At 32.5% G+C, this 19,171-nt stretch overlaps 1 protein-coding gene across 1 annotated transcript; it reads left to right on the plus strand.

The window, feature by feature from the left end:
* The first annotated feature begins 1,512 nt into the window (after positions 1-1,512).
* On the plus strand, positions 1,513-19,097 carry LOC123704675 (zinc finger protein 62-like). Its single transcript, XM_045653090.1, has 9 exons — positions 1,513-1,756; positions 2,344-2,886; positions 3,208-3,296; positions 3,836-3,958; positions 6,639-6,749; positions 12,881-13,087; positions 13,888-13,999; positions 14,771-14,875; positions 18,933-19,097. The coding sequence occupies exons 1-9, from the start codon at positions 1,643-1,645 to the stop codon at positions 19,074-19,076; spliced, it is 1,548 nt and encodes a 515-aa protein (XP_045509046.1). The 5' UTR covers positions 1,513-1,642; the 3' UTR covers positions 19,077-19,097.
* The last annotated feature ends 74 nt before the right edge of the window (positions 19,098-19,171 follow it).

The following is a 19,171-nucleotide window of genomic DNA, read 5'->3' on the forward strand; positions in this document are numbered from 1 at the left end:
TACAAGTTTCATTTTACTTAATTTATTACATTGACAGACTGTATAAGAGAGATGGCTATAATAAAATGATATAAACAAAAAAGACAAAGATAGTTTGTCACTTCCGCGCAGGTGTAAGCAAAAGTCATAAGAATTCACCAATTAAATATAAATAAACAAATAGTTGCCATGGCAATTGGCATAGACTAACGACACAGAAGGTTCAATGTTATAGATGTTTCGTTTCCTGCGCACGTAAACAAATGTGACAATTTCATTTAAGTACTATTTAATTATTATTATGAAGTTGTATTAAAATGAAAAAAACTTTTTTGGAGATATAACTGTATTAAGCATTTATTACTAGCTGTGGTGTTCGTTTTCGGTCATCATCATTTCACCCGATAAACACCCACTGCTGAGCATAGTCCTCCTTATAGAACTCCATACGGACTGATCTTACGATATTCGTTTCAAGGCAGTTCCCGGAACCCGTACAAGGTCATCACTCCAACTTGTAGGATATAATAATAGTGGTGCCTAGATGAAAAAAAGTATGAAATAAAAGAAAGGATGAAGTATAAGCCTTTTTTATCTAAAACACAAATAAAATTTATGTTCAATAGCTATTTACAGAAAAGCAAATAGCATTTTTCGTCAGTAGCGATAATCTTTTCTTTAATGTATACGTATATTCAACATCATTTTTGCAAACAAACATTTTTGCCATCACGATTTCATTGTATATAATAAATAGATATATTTGTTAATTACATGCACTGTGTGGATTTAAATATAAAAATAATCAAGTATTTACCCAAATCGAAATTAATAAAATAACCGTTCTATTTTCAATAATCGTATCTACATGATAATCTTTGAACACAGTGTGCGCTAGCTTTGTCACACTAGTGATTGAAGCAATGTTTTATCCCTTTCATTATTTCAATACAAGTGTCAAGCAAGTGTCATTCATTAATAATTGCAAATTGTTATTTTTGCTCTAAAATTATAATATTTTAATACATTTACCTGTGATATGATATTCCTCTATCTTTCTTTATTTTACTTCGTAATTTGTGCACTTTCTGAACACACAAGAAGGCATTATTGATAATTTTAACGTTTATATCAGCATGTACGTTCGCTATCACAAGTCACAATCTGACTGATTCCACTGGTCCCAATTAGGACCAATTCACGGTTTACGTTTTGGTGCGTTGGTAACGTATCTACCTCTTGTTTCTATATATAATATCATTGGGTTATGAGAATAGCCGGCTATCACAAAGAGAAAGAACTGTATTGCATAATGTTTTTTTTAATATACAAATTTATGAGAATTGGTTTAAAAAAATATAATCATATTATTAATATTCTAATACATAAATAAAATTATAGCATGAGATTTTTTTTTAAATTCTTTATATTTTAATCTGACAGTTGATATTTTTTTATTTAAAAACGGCAACACCACACTCCACAGTTTTGGTTTTGACTTTTGTTTTTTTACTTGTTAGTTGTCAACAAATGACTTGATGTTGATACTTGATAGTTGTGAAACAAATTATTGTACAGTTTTGATTTACTGTTTCATAAAATTATCATTATAGAAGTATTGTTTTAATGAAACTAATTCTGTCATTGAATCGAGCAAGTTAAAATGGAATCACCTTTACAAAAAGTTTGTATTTGTTGCCACGAAGAAAGAGAAAATCTTAAAAGCCTTTTGAACTGCAATTTTACGTATATTTTGAACTGTCTTGTTAATAATGGGGTAAGTATCATCATTATTTATATATTTTTTTATTCAATATCTTCAGGAATAATCAAAATTGCTTAGTTTCTAGTAATTTATAAAGAATTTTATGTTATAGTGTGTTCTATAGGAATTGGCATCTTGTTATAAGATGGCCGATTACATTTCCTTTTTTTCTTGTTATATGCCAGTATCAAATACGAAATTAAATAAACATCTTCTAAATTAAGTTGCAATTTGTCTTTTAATAATTATTCAATTGTTTTGTCACCTTGAAAAGACTGAATAAATAATTAAATTTATTTTATGATTTATGAACACAATACAACAAAAATAATCATAATCATTTTAAATAAAAATAAATACAGTAAAAAAATGAACATCTTTAAAGAAAGACAGTATTAGCATAAAATAAAGAAAGTTATATTATGCAATGGATATTGCAATTTAATAATTATACGGTCTTATCACTCGATAGTCATCGCTTCCTGTCAATTCTCGTTATTTTTATAATTTAGTTAATTGAACATGTTGCCGATTAAATGATTGTAATACATAAATTTTTGTTTTTTTAATATGTACTTATTTATTTTTCTTTATTTCAGTTGGCATTTGAAAATTATAATATTTGCGATGTGTGTCACATAACGCTGAAAAAAATAAACAAATTCAAAAACTATGTTGAGGAAAACAACAAATTACTGAACGAAAAACTTGCAAATAATCATATAAAATTCACAAATCTACATAAATGTCAAACATCAAATATCGAATTAATATGGACGACCATAGACGGAAAACTAGAGCACGAAATAAAAGAAGCATTTGATGATTTAAATATCGAAGTTAAAGTCGAGAATGACAATGACAGCGATTTGAAAATGGAACCGTTTGAAGTACCGACCATAGACAACGAGAATTTGAAAGCGTTGCCAGTTATTAAAAAGAAACCTCTCACGCAGTTTCAAGCGAATTATGAGGGGAAAATTAATATTCTTACGATATCTATGGAAGACTTAATAAATGAAAGAATGGAGGAAGCAAAGAATAAGAAATATTTACAATTGCCATATAAATGTACTGATTGTATAGTGGCGTTTGAATTTGAAGATACTTTCAAGGAACATAGGGATAAGAAACATAATGTGGTAAGGCAGTTTATCATCTTTATATCTACTAGCTGTGCCGCGTAGTTTAGCCGCATTGCTCTGCTCCTGTTGGTCTTACCATGATTATATATTATAGCCTAATATTATAGAGCTGAAGAGTTTGTTTGTTTGTTTCAACGCGCTAATCTCAGGAACTACTGGTCCGATTTGAAAAATTCTTTCCGTGTTAGATAGCCCATTTATCAAGGAAGCTATAGGCTATATATCATCACGCTAAGACCAACAGGAGCAGAGCAACGCGGTTGAAACCGCGGGGCACAGCTAGTATCTTATAAAGAAAATGTTTGCCGTTTCTTTCAGACTGAACGCAGTATCGTATGTACGATCTGCAAGTCAGCATTTAGCAGCCAAATGTCTTATAATGATCACTGGAAACGGCATATGACAAGGTGAATATTAACATTTTTTTTGGTACAGCTGTGTCTATGGTTTCTTTATACTCTTTGAGTAGTCTTGTAAGTACATCGTATTAAAATACTAGCTGCGCTTCACTGTTTCTCCCGCTTCTCTTTGTATTATCGTTATGATATTATAGCCTATAGCCTTCCTCGATAAATGGGCTTTCTAAAACCGAAAGAATTTTTCAAATCGGACCAGTAGTTCCTGAGATTAGTGCATTCAAACAAACAAATAATTTATCATTTATTTTCACAAATAATTTTACAAATTAAATTGACCCCAGGCTCCTTATATAAAATATATATAAAAATGAAACCCGTTTTACTTGGTCACGGAATCACGCGTGATCGTGTGGACCGATTTCGATAATTATTTTTTTTATAATATTCCTTGAAGTACGAGGATGGTTCTTATGGAAAGAAAACATAAACATGTAGTACCACGGGCGAAGCCGTGGCGGAATGCTAGTAAAATATAATAATAAAATTGTTTGTTTGTGTTACTAATTATTATATTTCTTATATTGTAGATACGAATGCGCTGTGTGTGGCAAACGCAATAAGAATATTCCCCCAATTCTGGGGCATTATAACGAGGTACATGTCAACATTCCCATTGAGTATTCGTGTAAATTATGCGACTATAGAACTAAGTGAGTGTTGCCCTATGTATTACTTTTTAACACGCTCTTTTTATCTTCACCTGTATGTGTGTATGTAACCGACTACTTTTTCTCGATTTTGCCCTTAAACGGACAGATTTAGTGCAAACTTTGAAGATAATGCCTTTTTATATTTAAAAATAATTCGATCTTCTGTTGTTTATGATTTTGTTATATACGACATCTGGTTTTCCACTAGTATTGCCATGTGTCAAAGAAAATTTTCAAGCATCCGTGTATTGCCAGTGTTAATAATAAAGTTTCTTCAGCCGGTTCTTCTATGTAAAAACTGCTTTCCGAATCAGTGGTAAATGGTAAAACTCTTAGAGTATATTATATTACAATAGTATAGAGCGAGTGTATTGCACAAATTGCTTAGTGCGCATCATAGGCAGATGAGCTATAGATACTATATAGATGTGTGTGTGACAAATAGGGATGGGTAGGTATCAATTACGTGTTGAACTATCGATAAGTTATGTAAATAAATATGTACCATAAGTAAATTTTATGTTCAATAAGTTATTAAAGGAAAAATATATGAATAAAGTATAAATATGTAATTTTAAAAATGTTTACCAACTGAATAAAGTTTGTTTATTCCATTTGAATATTAAATAAGAAATTTTCTTGTATTAATTATAAGTACTGTAAAAAAATATGTTTAATTGGAATATCAGTAAAACGTGAGTACTTTTTAAATAATAAAGTTAATAAAATAAAAGATTGGGTTTAGTGCTATTTCTTTAATAATAAATCAAACAATAATAATAATGTTTTAAAAATGGTAAAAAATATTAAGGAATAATTAATAATTTAAAATGATAATATCATCAATAATATTAATAATTTTTTCATTTAATTTTATCCATTCTACTATCAAAATCTTCAAAATCAATTTAGCGGTTCAGAAAATTTATCGTAACATTACATACTTTACATTTACACTATAATATATTCGCATTCATAATATTAGAAAGTGTATCATACAAAACACACCACAAATTCATTTATAATACATTTTTAAAAGAGTTTTAATTTTAAAGTTAAATAAATAATTTGTTAAAATAATATAGTTCTTCTAGTAAACTTTACCTCTATATCGAGTACAGCGTTGGTCAGGTCACATCACTATGATCACGTGGCGGCAGTGAGGCACGCGAGCGACCCTGCGCGTGTCTGCCTCCCACCTCCCCTTCACCCCCGCGATGCTAGATTTATTTTCATAAAAATAAGTATAAAAATCAACTTATTGATGAAATGTGATAGTGGATTTCAATTTTGTGTATTTTCTAGTATCGTTTTTGCAAGATAGAACTGCACATTTCACCATGTTTATTCGTAAATATGAAAAAAAATCCAGAGCAACGCACTTCGTGAGCACTCAACCACGACTGCGCGCGCTCGCGGCGGGAACGTCGTGTTGTTCCCACCTGTGCCTACTGTTCCCACTTGGTTGTTCGCACTCTATAGATAGTATATACAGTGGTGGACGTTTAATTAGAAACACAATGAAGTAGTCATCAAGTTTATTTAACATTTGTGTATTAACGTATTAGAGATAAAGCACTATTTCGTATGTAATAGAACACCCGTTTATCTAGTTTTATAATAAATTGCATAATTTTAATCAAACGTTAGCTTAAATTAATAAAATTAAACAACTTTAAGTGCAGTCTGATTTCCGAGTATTTTCAGTCTGGACAACAAATTAGAAACAGCATGGTTCGAGTGTTCTAAAGTCAAAACCTATTAAAATGTCGTTAATATTTTTATTAACACTCTAAATGATTTGCAATTTTCCTGTAACTCCAGCTTTTGTTAAAATGTAAACTTAAGAGTATTTTTCTTGTTGATGGGTCACAAATCTAACATTTACCCATTTTTATTGTAAAGTTAATTAATTTTCAGAAACTTTTAAATAGAATGTTTAAAAAACGGTGCAAATATTTGTGTAAGAAAAAAATATTGGCGGCATTGCAACAGGTTTTGTCTTTGGAACACTCGAACCATGCTGTTTCTAATTTGTTGTCCAGACTGAAAATACTCGGAAATTAGACTTCACTTAAAGTTGTTTAATTTTTTTAATTTAAGCTAACGTTTGATTAAAATTAAGCAATTTCTTATAAAGCTAGATAAACGGGTGTTCTATTACATATGAAATAATGCTTAATCTCTGATACGTTATTATACACAAATGTCAAATGAATTTGATGACATCATTGTGTTACGTGTTTCTAATTATACGTCCACCACTGTATACTCTAAGGTAAAACTATGTTATGACGATACAAAAGTGCTACTAGAGGAAGTCAAACTAACGAATTAATAAATGTTTGAGTTTGAAAATACATATTATATCCTATCCTATCCTACTATCCTACTTCCTACTAATTTTATAAATGCGAAAGTTTGTGAGGATTGATGTGTATGTGTATGTTTGTTACTCTTTCACGCAAATACTACTGAATTGATTACAATGAAATTTAGCACACATATAGAGGGTAACTTGGATTAACACATAGGATAAATTTTATCCCGAACATCCCACGGGAAAGGGAACTATGCGGGTATTTCTGTGAAAACGCGGGCAGAAAGCTAGTATACTATTAATTAATATTAAAAAGAAAAGATTATATACTTTTTTCATATTTAAAATTATTGTTTGCAGTTCGATTCGTAGTTACCGATACCACTTGGACAAGCATAGAACTGGAAATGTGCAATGCAAAGAGTGTGGCAACATTTTTGTTCACGCTTCAGGATTGAAGACTCATATTCGGTGAGTTTTTATTATATGGGCTATATATCATCACGCTAAGACCAACAGGACCGGAGCAATGCGGGTAAAACCGCGCGGCACAGCTAGTTACCAATATTATAATATACAGTGGTGGTCATATAATTAAGAACGCTGATATAAAGGGAAGATTTTTTCAGACTAAGATGCATAAATAATTTAATGTAATAATTTATATTTTTCTCGATATAGAAATACTTTTCCAACAAATCACTGTATTCATTAATACACGTGATTAGCCTAAAAATTAATGGACAAACTTTTTACACTACTTCTAAACATAGTATTCCTATTTACTGGCTGGTCACGTAATTAAGAACACTAAATAGTTTATACTTTTATTCAAAGAATAGAGAACACTCGACTCGATTTAGAATAGAATAGAATAAGTATTTATTCGCAGTAAAAATCAAACACATAAACAAAAAAATACACAAGAAAAAATAACAGTTTACTACGAAAAGGCTATGAACTCAACATATGGTGGAAACAATGACTAAAAGGCCAGTGCTTTCACCACTGTTTTTCAGCCATAGCCTGTTGTAGCCACAAATGTCACACGAGCTGATACAACAAAAATTGTGTAATTATAATTAAAGTATACAAACTAACAGCTTTTCTTATAAAACAAACATGCAATACATTATAAGAAAACAGGTAAAACAATAAAAAATAAACAACCTTAAAAGGAAAATGGTGGGATACATCGATACATCTTATATTAATAATAATCAGCCACACAATTATATCTATAGCCAGTTCTTTCATACACCGGGTGAAATAATTACTATTTAAGTATTTAAATATGTAAAAACACAATATAAAAAAATATAGTATATTGTATATATATAAAAAAAATTAACCATTAATCAACTAATTCACTGGACACTGCTCCTTTTGTTTTATTAATAAATAGTTCTTTAGTTTTGCTTTGAAAGTACCAAGACACCTTGATTCGCGTATAGGAGGAGGCAGGTCGTTCCAGCATTTACTAGCCCGATATTTAAAACTACCTCTAAATGCAGCTGTTTTATACTTAGGTATTCGAAAAACACAAGAGAAAGGCCTTGATTTGTTGAGCTTTTGGCTTCGTGACCAAGTTAATTTCTCATAGAGGTAAGGCGGTGAATGGTTATTGACTACACCATGCAAAAGAATACAAAGATGGAGCTGTCTACATGCTGACATCTTTAGTATTCCTGCTTTATTTAAGAAAGGCGTAACATGCGTGCGAGGTGGGATCTGGAAACAGTAGCGCGCACAAGCATTCTGGATCCTTTGAATGAGACGCTTACTTCTTGCCAAACAACAGCCATCATAAACAACATCGCAGTAATTAAGCTTTGATAGCACGAGTGAGTTACAAAGCTGAATACGCAACGGCTCGTTTATGTAATTTCTGATCTTATATATAATTTTTAGACGGTAGAAACAGTTACGTGCTACTTCAGCTATGTGGTCTTCAAAATTTAGTGACGAGTCCATTAGTAAGCCGAGGTTTCTTGCTATCTGAACTTGCTCTAATTGTTCGCCATTAATTTCTACCTTAAGACTCATTTCATTTATTCTATCTACCTGCTTTGGAGAACCAAGAACTAAGAATTTAGACTTAGATGGATTGAGAACAAGTTTATTTCTTTTCGACCAATCGCTTATATTAATAAGATCGTTGTTTAATTTTTCTACAACAGATAAAGAGGAAGATGGCGGAAAGCTTACATATAATTGTAAGTCATCTGCGTATATGTGATACGAACAAGATTTAATAGCGGCAGTAATGTCGGTACAATAAATGATGAATAAAATCGGTCCCAATATAGAGCCTTGTGGCACGCCTTTTTCCACAGGTTTCAATGAAGAAAAAATATTACCGTGAGCAGCATTTACACGAACCATTTGATATCTATCCATTAAGTAACTTTTAAAAAAAAATATTGAATCTTTTTGAAACCCGTAGAAATGGAGCTTCGAGAGAAGAAGCGAAATATCGATGCAGTCAAAGTATTTGTGGTTGTAGGTAACTGTTTGTATAATTTTAGCGCCATTAAGTGTTGCAAAAGATTAAAAGTGATTACTTCTTATTAAAAAAATGGGAAAAAATAAAAGTTGTGATAAATCTACTAGGGAAGTTATAATAAAACTTCGCGGGAAGAATTGGTCTTATAAAAAGATAGCCGACCATCTGCAATGTTCAAAAAACTATGGTTTTCCACGCCATAAGGCATTTTGATACGTATCAAACAACTTCGGATGTCCCACGTATGCCAAGACAGAGAAAAACCACTCCTCGAGATGACCGAAACATCGTCCGTATGCAATGGCGAAACAAAATCCTTTTAAAGGGTCCAATGAGCTGAGAAAAGAATATTTCGGGGAAAATAACCCTTCAGCAATCTCAGCACGCACTATTCGAAGACGTTGGGTAGAAGAAAAAGAAGAAGAATCAGAAGTACATGCCTGAAGAAGAATGTCCTTTCTCGGGTATCAAAATATCTCCATACCAAATTTCATGCAAATTGGTTCAGTAGTTTAGGCGTGATTGAGTAACAGACAGACAGACAGACAGAGTTACTTTCGCATTTATAATATTAGTATGGATTTTGCAACATGAAAATATATTAATTACCAAGCAATAATCATACAGATAATAAATACTGAACAAAAGTCAATGTTTATTTCGTACTAACGACATGTAATTGATGAATAAATGATAACTATCAAAAACTTACCTTTTCTATGATACAATATACACGGCATATTTTTTAAATAATCTTGCTCAAATCTGTTCAAGATTATGATTTATGAGGGTTTTGTTGGAACTTGCAATAATTGTCAAAACTGAGTATTACCTGTGCAGCTGTGGTATTACATTAAAACTTTTATGCAAAAAATGCACATTACAATTAATAAGATTACAAAAAACTAACAACAAACAATTTAATTTTATCGAGTTGATTACCTTTTGCCCCGGTTGCCTAGAAGAAATTATTGCTTAGTAATTAGGTGGCCTAATAAATATACTGTATTTTTGTATAAAATCGTAATATAATTTCTTTTTTGTATAGTTTGATTAAAATTTAAGAGGTCAATAAAAAAATAAAAAAATATTTAAATTATCATTTTTCAATATGTGTTAATGTGTATATTTATTTGATTTTAATGAAATCTCATAGATGGCGCTGTTACAAAATTAACATTATAATACAATTTCCTTTTTTAAACTATGTTTCTCTTCCCAAGTTACTTAAATGGCATAATTTTTGTAGTGTCAATCTAGATATCGGTCAATTAAGGAAAGCTGGCATGTTCACAGTACTCACACTTATGCAATTTCACTTACAGTATGTTCAAAAATAAATGCGACTCTAGTTTCATTTTAGACTTGAATTGTAAAATGGGTGCGTTGTAGATAAATATATTATGCAAATATAATCATTATGAAAGCTCTCATAATTTACCTGTAAAATTATACTTTATAAGTAAATCAATTGATGAAGTTAATTATTTATTCTAATAATAATCAATTGGATAAAAGTATTAATAATCATTCAATTATCAAATAATAATTAAATTTCAGGTCATAAAAACAATACAAATAACACTTGCGCTCACTCCCAACACACGGATGGTTGTTTTGATAATGATTTAAATAACGGACGTCTTCTGCAGTTGCGGAGCAGTCTTGTCAAAGAGTAAAGTAATATAAGGGGAAAGTCTTGTCCTGACTTTAGTCGAGTAAAGATATCTAAGAAATATTATATTTGTAGTAAGTACGTAATACCTACCAATACGCGCTAACAAATATGTGTTACATGTTTATTGTATAATTTTCACACTATTGGTTTTAAACTCAAACTCAAACATTTATACAATTAGACTTCTTCTAGAAGCACTTTTGAATCGTCTTAGCAGTTTAACAGTTTTAACATTTACCACCAATTCAGAGAGCAGTATCTATAGAGAAGAAGAAGAATCTATTTAATCATACCTAATCGTAATCTTCTACTTCACTGAAACTTTCATCGCTCGAAGAACTCGCCGTCGGAATTTCTTAATGTTATTTATTATAAATGAGTCAGTGTAATTATCTACTTTTGGTTCTAATTGAATATATTTTTCTCATGTTCTCGCGTCTTTCTCCAAACGTCACTATATCCAGACTAATATGGCATTTGCTTCCTTTCTAAATAATTCTTCCACAGTTTTCAAGTTAAAGTTCACATTTTGTGATGCTACTTTCCCTTTAATTATGCCCCATAGTAACTCTATTGGGTTGAGTTCAGGATGGTATGGTGGAAGGCGCAATACACTATGTCCATGATCTTTGAGGATTGCATCAAGTAAAAATTGTGTATAGTTTGGCTTATTTTTTTTAATAATGTGATAACTCTGATTATTAATTAGTAATTTGATTTTTGAAAAAAAAAATGCCGATTTTAGTCAAAATTTATATTTTTCTAACAAGATCCTTATCATCCAAATTTCCACCTTGATGAGAAAAATTGACATTTCCAATGAAAATGAACAAAAAATTAAATGATTTTATTAAATACTGTAAAATAGTCTATAATTCTTCCATTTACTGTATCACAAAATTCTTCATAGATTTTTAGATATTCGTACTACACCAATCACATCACCCTGTATTTATAAACAATTGCAAAATATGACACATACATAGGCCGGGAGATACTGACACAAAATTTCGGGTCATTTGTAACAGAATGGCGGTTCTACAGAGGTCTTATTACGCAATGACTAAAAGAAAAATGATGGTCAGAACGCTGGTACCGGCGGACTAGTCGCGTGGGCGTTAGTCGAACTCGTCGTATAAATAGCGAAAGTCAAACGATTTGTAACACAAAAATTTTAGAATTTACCGATAGCCCATAAAAAAGATGTGGTCCGCCGGTACCAGCGTTCTGACCATCATTTTTCTTTTTGTCATTGCGTACTAAGACCCTTCTAGACCGCCATCCTGTTACAAATGACCCGAAATTTTGTGTCAGTATCTCCCGGCCTAACATGTGCAATGTGTAAATGTGTTGACGTTCCAGCTCTTCTTAATATATTCAATACAACATTTATATTATATGCGTCATTTGATTATTAATTTCCAATAGTTAACGTGTAAATTGATTTGATTTTTATAACATTTCATAGATTGCGCTGTTTCTAATTTGTCTTTATACTACTAAATTAATTAAACTGTTTCTCTGCCCAAATTACGTAAATGACATAGTTTTTATTTTGTAAAGCTAGATAATAGCATGGCTTACTCGAAACCAACATTTAAACATGAGTCTTTAGATTGTACGCTGTCGTAGTACACAGAATAAGTAAGAAAAATAAAGGTTCACAGCTCCTCCCCCGAAGGTGATATCATGATAATATGTATAAACTATCCTCACCCGACCTCTAAGGAATATTCATGCAAAATTTGAAGTAAATCTATGCAGTACTTTCTGAGATTAGCTCGGAAATATATACAGACAAACAGACAAAAATTCTAAAAACTATGTTTTTGGCTTCTATATCGATTATAGATCATGGATCAAGTATTCTTTTAAAAAAATATTCAATGTACAGTTTTGACTTTCCTACGATTTTAATATATGTATAGATTCTTAAACTTAGTTGCTTTATTAATGTGGCTATTTTATGACATAACTAGTTGCTTCTCAGAAGGTGCACATCTCTATGTATGACATTATTTAAATAAAAAATTATAGTACTTCAAATTGTTCTTAATTATATGACCACAACTGTATATATATTCTATACTAGTATTATAAAGACCTTGTTTGAACGCGCTAATCTCGGGAATTACTGGTCCGATTTGAAGAATTCTTTTTAAAGAAAGAAAGAAAGAAAGAAATGTATTGTATGTAATTATGTAGTTACTAGCTGTTCCCCGCGGTTTCACCCGCGTTGCTCCGCTCCTGTTGGTCTAAGCGTGATGATATATAGCCAATAGCCTTCCTCGATAAATGGGCTATCTAACACCGAAAGAATTTTTCAAATCGGACCAGTAGTTCCCGAGATAAGCGCGTTTAAATAAACACTTCAGCTTTATAATATTAGTATAGATAAAGGCAAATTTTACCTTCTAGAACAGTCCACAAAGCCATCGCCCACCTACACAAATGTGATGTGTGCGGAAAGTCCTACAAACGTCGGAGCGCACTCTATACACACAAACAGACACACACACAAACCGGCGCGTACTGTGTCTCGTGTGATCTAACATTTAAAACTCAATCTACATTGATACAACACTTGAAAATGAGTTCTAAACATGTTAGCGATGATTTAAAGAGGTAAGTGTATTTATTTACTACTTGCATCCCGCGTCTTCACCCGCTTAAGTGAGTTTTCTTATGAAATATCAGAATAAAAAGAAGCCTAAGTTATTTGGTGTACCTTAATTGTCTTTCATATTTCCTAATTACGGTATTTTTTTTATAATTTTTAAGCTATTTGCGCTTTCTCTATACAGGGTGTCCCACTGTTGGTATACTAAGCTCAAAGGAGATAATAATTTTGCATACGCTGAGTATGTAAAAAATACAAAAATTCCAGACGCATTTGTTTTCAAATAGATGAATTCTTAAAACTCTTATGTGTACACCCATAACAAGCAACCCGCCCAACTTTGCCACCCGCAAGTGAGCTGTCCTTTAAGATTATGTTTTCATAGACAATATGCTCACGTTAGAGAAGCGGTATATGCCGGCTGCGCGAAGCTAGAGAAGAAAACATGGATTTTCAGGAAAAATTTAGCAAAAAATTGTTGATGTAATTTTGTTGTTTTGACCCAACTACCCTCACTTTGCTAATAGTCGTTGACTTCCTGCGATTTGTCATCAACTACCTACATCAATTGGGCAGTTGTGTAGAATCGCAGTACATTCTTATTACATTTCAAACTAATATTTAACCCGGCCTCGCGTGTTATATCTTATAATGTTTTATTTTTAATTTAATATCATTAATATGCCTTTGCCACGGTACGACAAACAATGCGGGTTCGATTCCCGCCTGATAAACGAGTTTTTTTAACTCTTATAACAATTTTCTAATTAATACACCAAAAATAAAAATATTTCCTATTATTTAGATTCACATGCGACGAATGCGGTAAGAAATTCCTCACGAAATCATCTCTAGTGAACCACATCGAATTTGATCACTTGAAGAGCCGCAAGTATTCTTGTGATAAGTGCTCTAAGGTATGAACATTACTTTTATTTTTTAATAACTAGCTTTCCACCCGCGGCATCGCCCGCGCAGGCAAAGAAAAACCCGCATGGTTCCCGTTCCCGAAGGGATTTCCGGGATAAAACCTATCCTATGTCCTTTCTCGGGTATCAAAATATCTCTATACCAATTTCGGGTATCAAAAATTTCATGCAAATTGGTTTAGTAGATAAGGCGTGATTGAGTAACTTTCGCATTTATAATATGTATTAGTATGCATTATATTGAGTCTTCATACTTCTAATGGTTATTTTACTCCTAGGAGCCAAAAAATATTATTGAAATGTTTGTGTGTCTGTTGGTCCGTCCTGTCTGGCTTTTATTCAAAAATTACTAGGCGAATTTTGAAGAAACATTTTTTCAATATACTTAGGTTTTTTTCTCAACATAAAGACTATAATTTTGCATAAAGACTTCAATATGTTTTTAAATCTACACACGCGCCAACGAAGTCGAAGGCATAGCAAGTACTTTATAAAGATAAATCATAGATATACTTATTACTTTTAGGTATTAATAACTAGCTGTGCCCTGCGGTTTTACCCGCATTACTACACTCCTGTTGATTTTAGCGTGACGATATAATAATATAGCCTATAGCCTTCCTCGAGAAATGAACTATCTAACACCGAAAGAATTTTTCAAATCGGACCAGTAGTTCCTGAGATTGGCGCGTTTAAACAAACAAACTTTTCAGCTTTATAATGTTAGTGTAGATATAAAAATTAACATATTTTGTACAGGTGTTCAAATATAAGAATGGTTTGAAACGTCACATGCTGTCCGTGCACGAAAACGTTCGTCCGCCGAGAAACAAAATTTGCGATCAGTGTGGTCGGGGATTTACTGTGAGTTCTCTATTTTATTTATTGACTAGCTTACCGCCCGCGGCTTCGCCCGCTTTCTCTAAAACGATTTGAGATTTAAACTATCCTATGTCTCAAGTTGGATTGAACTGCACATGGTGTGCAAATTTTATTATAATCGGTTAAGTGGTTTAGGATTCCATTGAGGACAAACATTGTGACACGAGATTAATATATCATTATCATCATCATCATTCCAGCCTTTCAAGACGTCCAAGATGATATTGATTTACTGTATATTTTTATATGGCAATAAGTTTAAACTGTCAGTGTCAAGTTTTATAGGTAGGGAATTTGTACTATTAACGACATTTCATTTATTTTAATTCTAGTAATACAGGGTGTCTCAAAAGAAAGTTTATATTTTGTGGATGAATAAAAAAACGTAAGCGGTGTATTGAAAAAATGTTTATTAATTATTAAAGTGCATAATATAGGAATTTATTTCTAAAAAATAATATCGTCCATATGCAGTCCATTGCGTTCACAGCACTCATTTAATCGAACAGTAAAATTACAGTGTTTATGACAGCTCGGCAGGTAGACACAGTGATGGCTGCCATTTCGTGCTTGATATTTTCTTTTAAATGCTCTAGAGAAGTTGGTTTGTTGGCATACACTTTAGATTTAAGATACCCCCACAAGAAATTATCAAGAATAGAAATTAGCGAGGAATTATTGGCCCTTACTTTTTCGAAGACGAAAGGGGGCGTGCAGTTACAGTAAATTCAGAGCGATGGTAGACGAGTTTTTAGTGCCTGCACTGCAAAACTTTCCTGGCTATAACCAGAGAACATGGTTGCAGCAAGACGTTGATATAAATTGGCCTCCACGCAGCTCTGATTTAACTCCCATAGACTTTTTCTTGTGGGGGTATCTTAAATCTAAAGTGTATGCCAAAAAACCAACTTCTCTAGTGCATTTAAAAGAAAATATCCGACACGAAATGGCAGCCATCACTGTGTCTACCTGCCGAGCTGTCATAAATAATTTTAGTGTTCGATTAAATGAGTGCTGTGAACGCAATGGACTGCATTTGGACGATATTATTTTTAAGAAATAAATTCCCATATTATGCACTTTAATAATTAATAAACATTTTTTCAATACACCGCTTACTTTTTTTTTATTCATCCACAAAATATAAACTTTCTTTTGAGACACCCTGTATTATATTATTATCATGTGATGCCCGTAATAAAAATTAAAAGCATAGAGAATGTTATTTTCTACCTTTGTAAGATTCAAAATTGGTTTTGTAATTATTATTGAGTAAAGTGTAAAGTGACGCACAATTCATAAAAATAATAATATAATGGCTGTTTCGCTTGGTTCCACTAGTAGACGAACCCGCGGGCAACAACAATAATTTATATAATTTATTTATTATTCCGGGACATCACAGCCAAGAAGTATAATCATGACATGACATGAAATGATAATAAAATAATAAATATGTAAATAAATATTTCGGGACAATTTTCACACACGGCACGATCTGATCCCATACTAAGCTTTCGCTTGTGTTATGGAAACCAGATGCCTGATAAACATACATATATAACTTTAAATCAATACTTATATAGATAATTATTAACACCCAGACACAGAGCAAACATTTGCCCCACATACAAATATTTGCCCCGGGTGGGAATCGAACCCACGACCAGGGGCTTGGAAGGCAGGGTCACTACCAACCAAGTCAATTTTATTATTAGTCAATATTTGAAGTGAAACTTCTTTATCGGGGTTGGAAAAAAATTTAGTGTAATGCCTCCTCCACACTACTCGCGAAGTTCCTCGGCGAAGTACTCGGCCGAAGTTGACTGAAGTCCGCGGTGCTACACTACACACTCTTTCAACTTCGCGAGGAACGCATACGTTCATATTCAGAACGAACTTCAGGTAACTTCGTGCCCTTTGACTCGGGCGCAAAAACCGACAACAAACGGAAGTCGGCCGAGGCGAGGTAAAGTTGGACGAAGTAAGCCGAAGTGCCTCTCTACATTATTCTATTCGTCTAACCTCGTTCAACTTCGCGAGTAGTGTGGAGGAGGCATAACATTCTTTCGTTATCGGTCAATTAAGGAAAGCTGGCATGTTCACAGTACTCACACTTATGCAATTTCACTTACAGTATGTTCAAAAATAAATGCGACTCTAGTTTCATTTTAGTCTTGAATTGTAAAATGGGTGCGTTGTAGATAAATATATTATGCAAATATAATTATGAAAGCTCTCATAATTTACCTGTAAAATTATACTTTAAAAGTAAATCAATTGATGAAGTTAATTATTTATTCTAATAATAATCAATTGGATAAAAGTATTAATAATCATTCAATTATCAAATAATAATTAAATTTCAGGTCATAAAAACAATACAAATAACACGTGCGCTCACTCCCAACACACGGATGGTTGTTTTGATAATGATTTATAACGGACGTCTTCTGCAGTTGCGGAGCAGTCTTGTCCTGACTTTAGTCGAGTAAAGATATCTAAGAAATATTATATTTGTAGTAAGTACGTAATACCTACCAATACGCGCTAACAAATATGTGTTACATGTTTATTGTATAATTTTCACACTATTGGTTTTAAACTCAAACTCAAACATTTATACAATTAGACTTCTTCTAGAAGCACTTTTGAATCGTCTTAGCAATTTAACAGGTTTAACATTTACCACCAATTCAGAGAGCAGTATCTATAGAGAAGAAGAAGAATCTATTTAATCATACCTAATCTTTCTCCAAACGTCACTAAACATATCCAGACTAATATGGCATTTGCTTCCTTTCTAAATAATTCTTCCACAGTTTTCAAGTTAAAGTTCACATTTTGTGATGCTACTTTCCCTTTAATTATGCCCCATAGTAACTCTATTGGGTTGAGTTCTAGATGGTATGGTGGAAGGCGCAAACTCAAACTCAAACTCAAACATTCATTTATTCAATTAGACTACTATTTAGTAGCACTTTCGAATCGTCATTACATAATTATTTTAACATTTACCACCGATTCGGAAAGCAGAGATCTATGGAGAAGGAGCGGCAAGAAACTCCATAGTTGCTCTTTTAATAACGCAATACACTATGTCCATGATCTTTGAGGATTGCATCAAGTAAAAATTGTGTATAGTTTGGCTTATTTTTTTTAATAATGTGATAACTCTGATTATTAATTAGTAATTTGATTTTTGAAAAAAAAAAATGCCGATTTTAGTCAAAATTTATATTTTTCTAACAAGATCCTTATCATCCAAATTTCCACCTTGGTGAGAAAAATTGACATTTCTAATGAAAATGAACAAAAAATTAAATGGTTTTATTAAATACTGTAAAATAGTCTATAATTCTTCCATTTACTGTATCACAAAATTCTTCATAGATTTTTAGATATTCGTACTACACCAATTACATCACCCTGTATTCATAAACAATTGCAAAATATGACACATACATAGGCCGGGAGATACTGACACAAAATTTCGGGTCATTTGTAACAGAATGGCGGTTCTACAGAGGTCTTATTACGCAATGACTAAAAGAAAAATGATGGTCAGAACGCTGGTACCGGCGGACTAGTCGCGTGGGCGTTAGTCGAACTCGTCGTATAAATAGCGAAAGTCAAACGATTTGTAACACAAAAATTTTACAATTTACCGATAGCCCATAAAAAAGATGCAGTCCGCCGGTACCAGCGTTCTGACCATCATTTTTCTTTTTGTCATTGCGTACTAAGACCCTTCTAGACCGCCATCCTGTTACAAATGACCCGAATTTTTGTGTCAGTATCTCCCGGCCTAACATGTGCAATGTGTAAATGTGTTGACGTTCCAGCTCTTCTTAATATATCAATATGCGTGACATTTTTCCGTTACGCGCCATCCTTTTCTTATCCCTACCACGCGTGATTCGACGTATTTCTGTAAAGTTGCATATAGTTCATTATTTTTTGGAAAATAAGGTCATAAAGAAGTTTCACTTCTTACGTGTGTACACTAGTACACGCACACTTTTTTTTTTCGTTACAGTCAACATCGATACTAAAAACTCATATTCGCACGCACACGGGCGAGAGGCCGCTCCACTGCCCGCTCTGTCCCGCGACGTTCGCGCATTCGGGCGCGCTCTATACGCACAATAAGCTGCTGCATCAGCCGAAACGGAAGACTTGATGAATAAAATGATTGAATTTACGTGTGTTTTTATTTATTTAACCCAGTTAATTGCATTAAAATCTATACATATAATAAATCTGTAGAAGGGCCAA

The sequence above is a fragment of the Colias croceus genome, chromosome 30, assembly GCF_905220415.1.
Source record: "Colias croceus chromosome 30, ilColCroc2.1".
NCBI classification, from domain to species: Eukaryota; Metazoa; Arthropoda; class Insecta; order Lepidoptera; family Pieridae; genus Colias; species Colias croceus.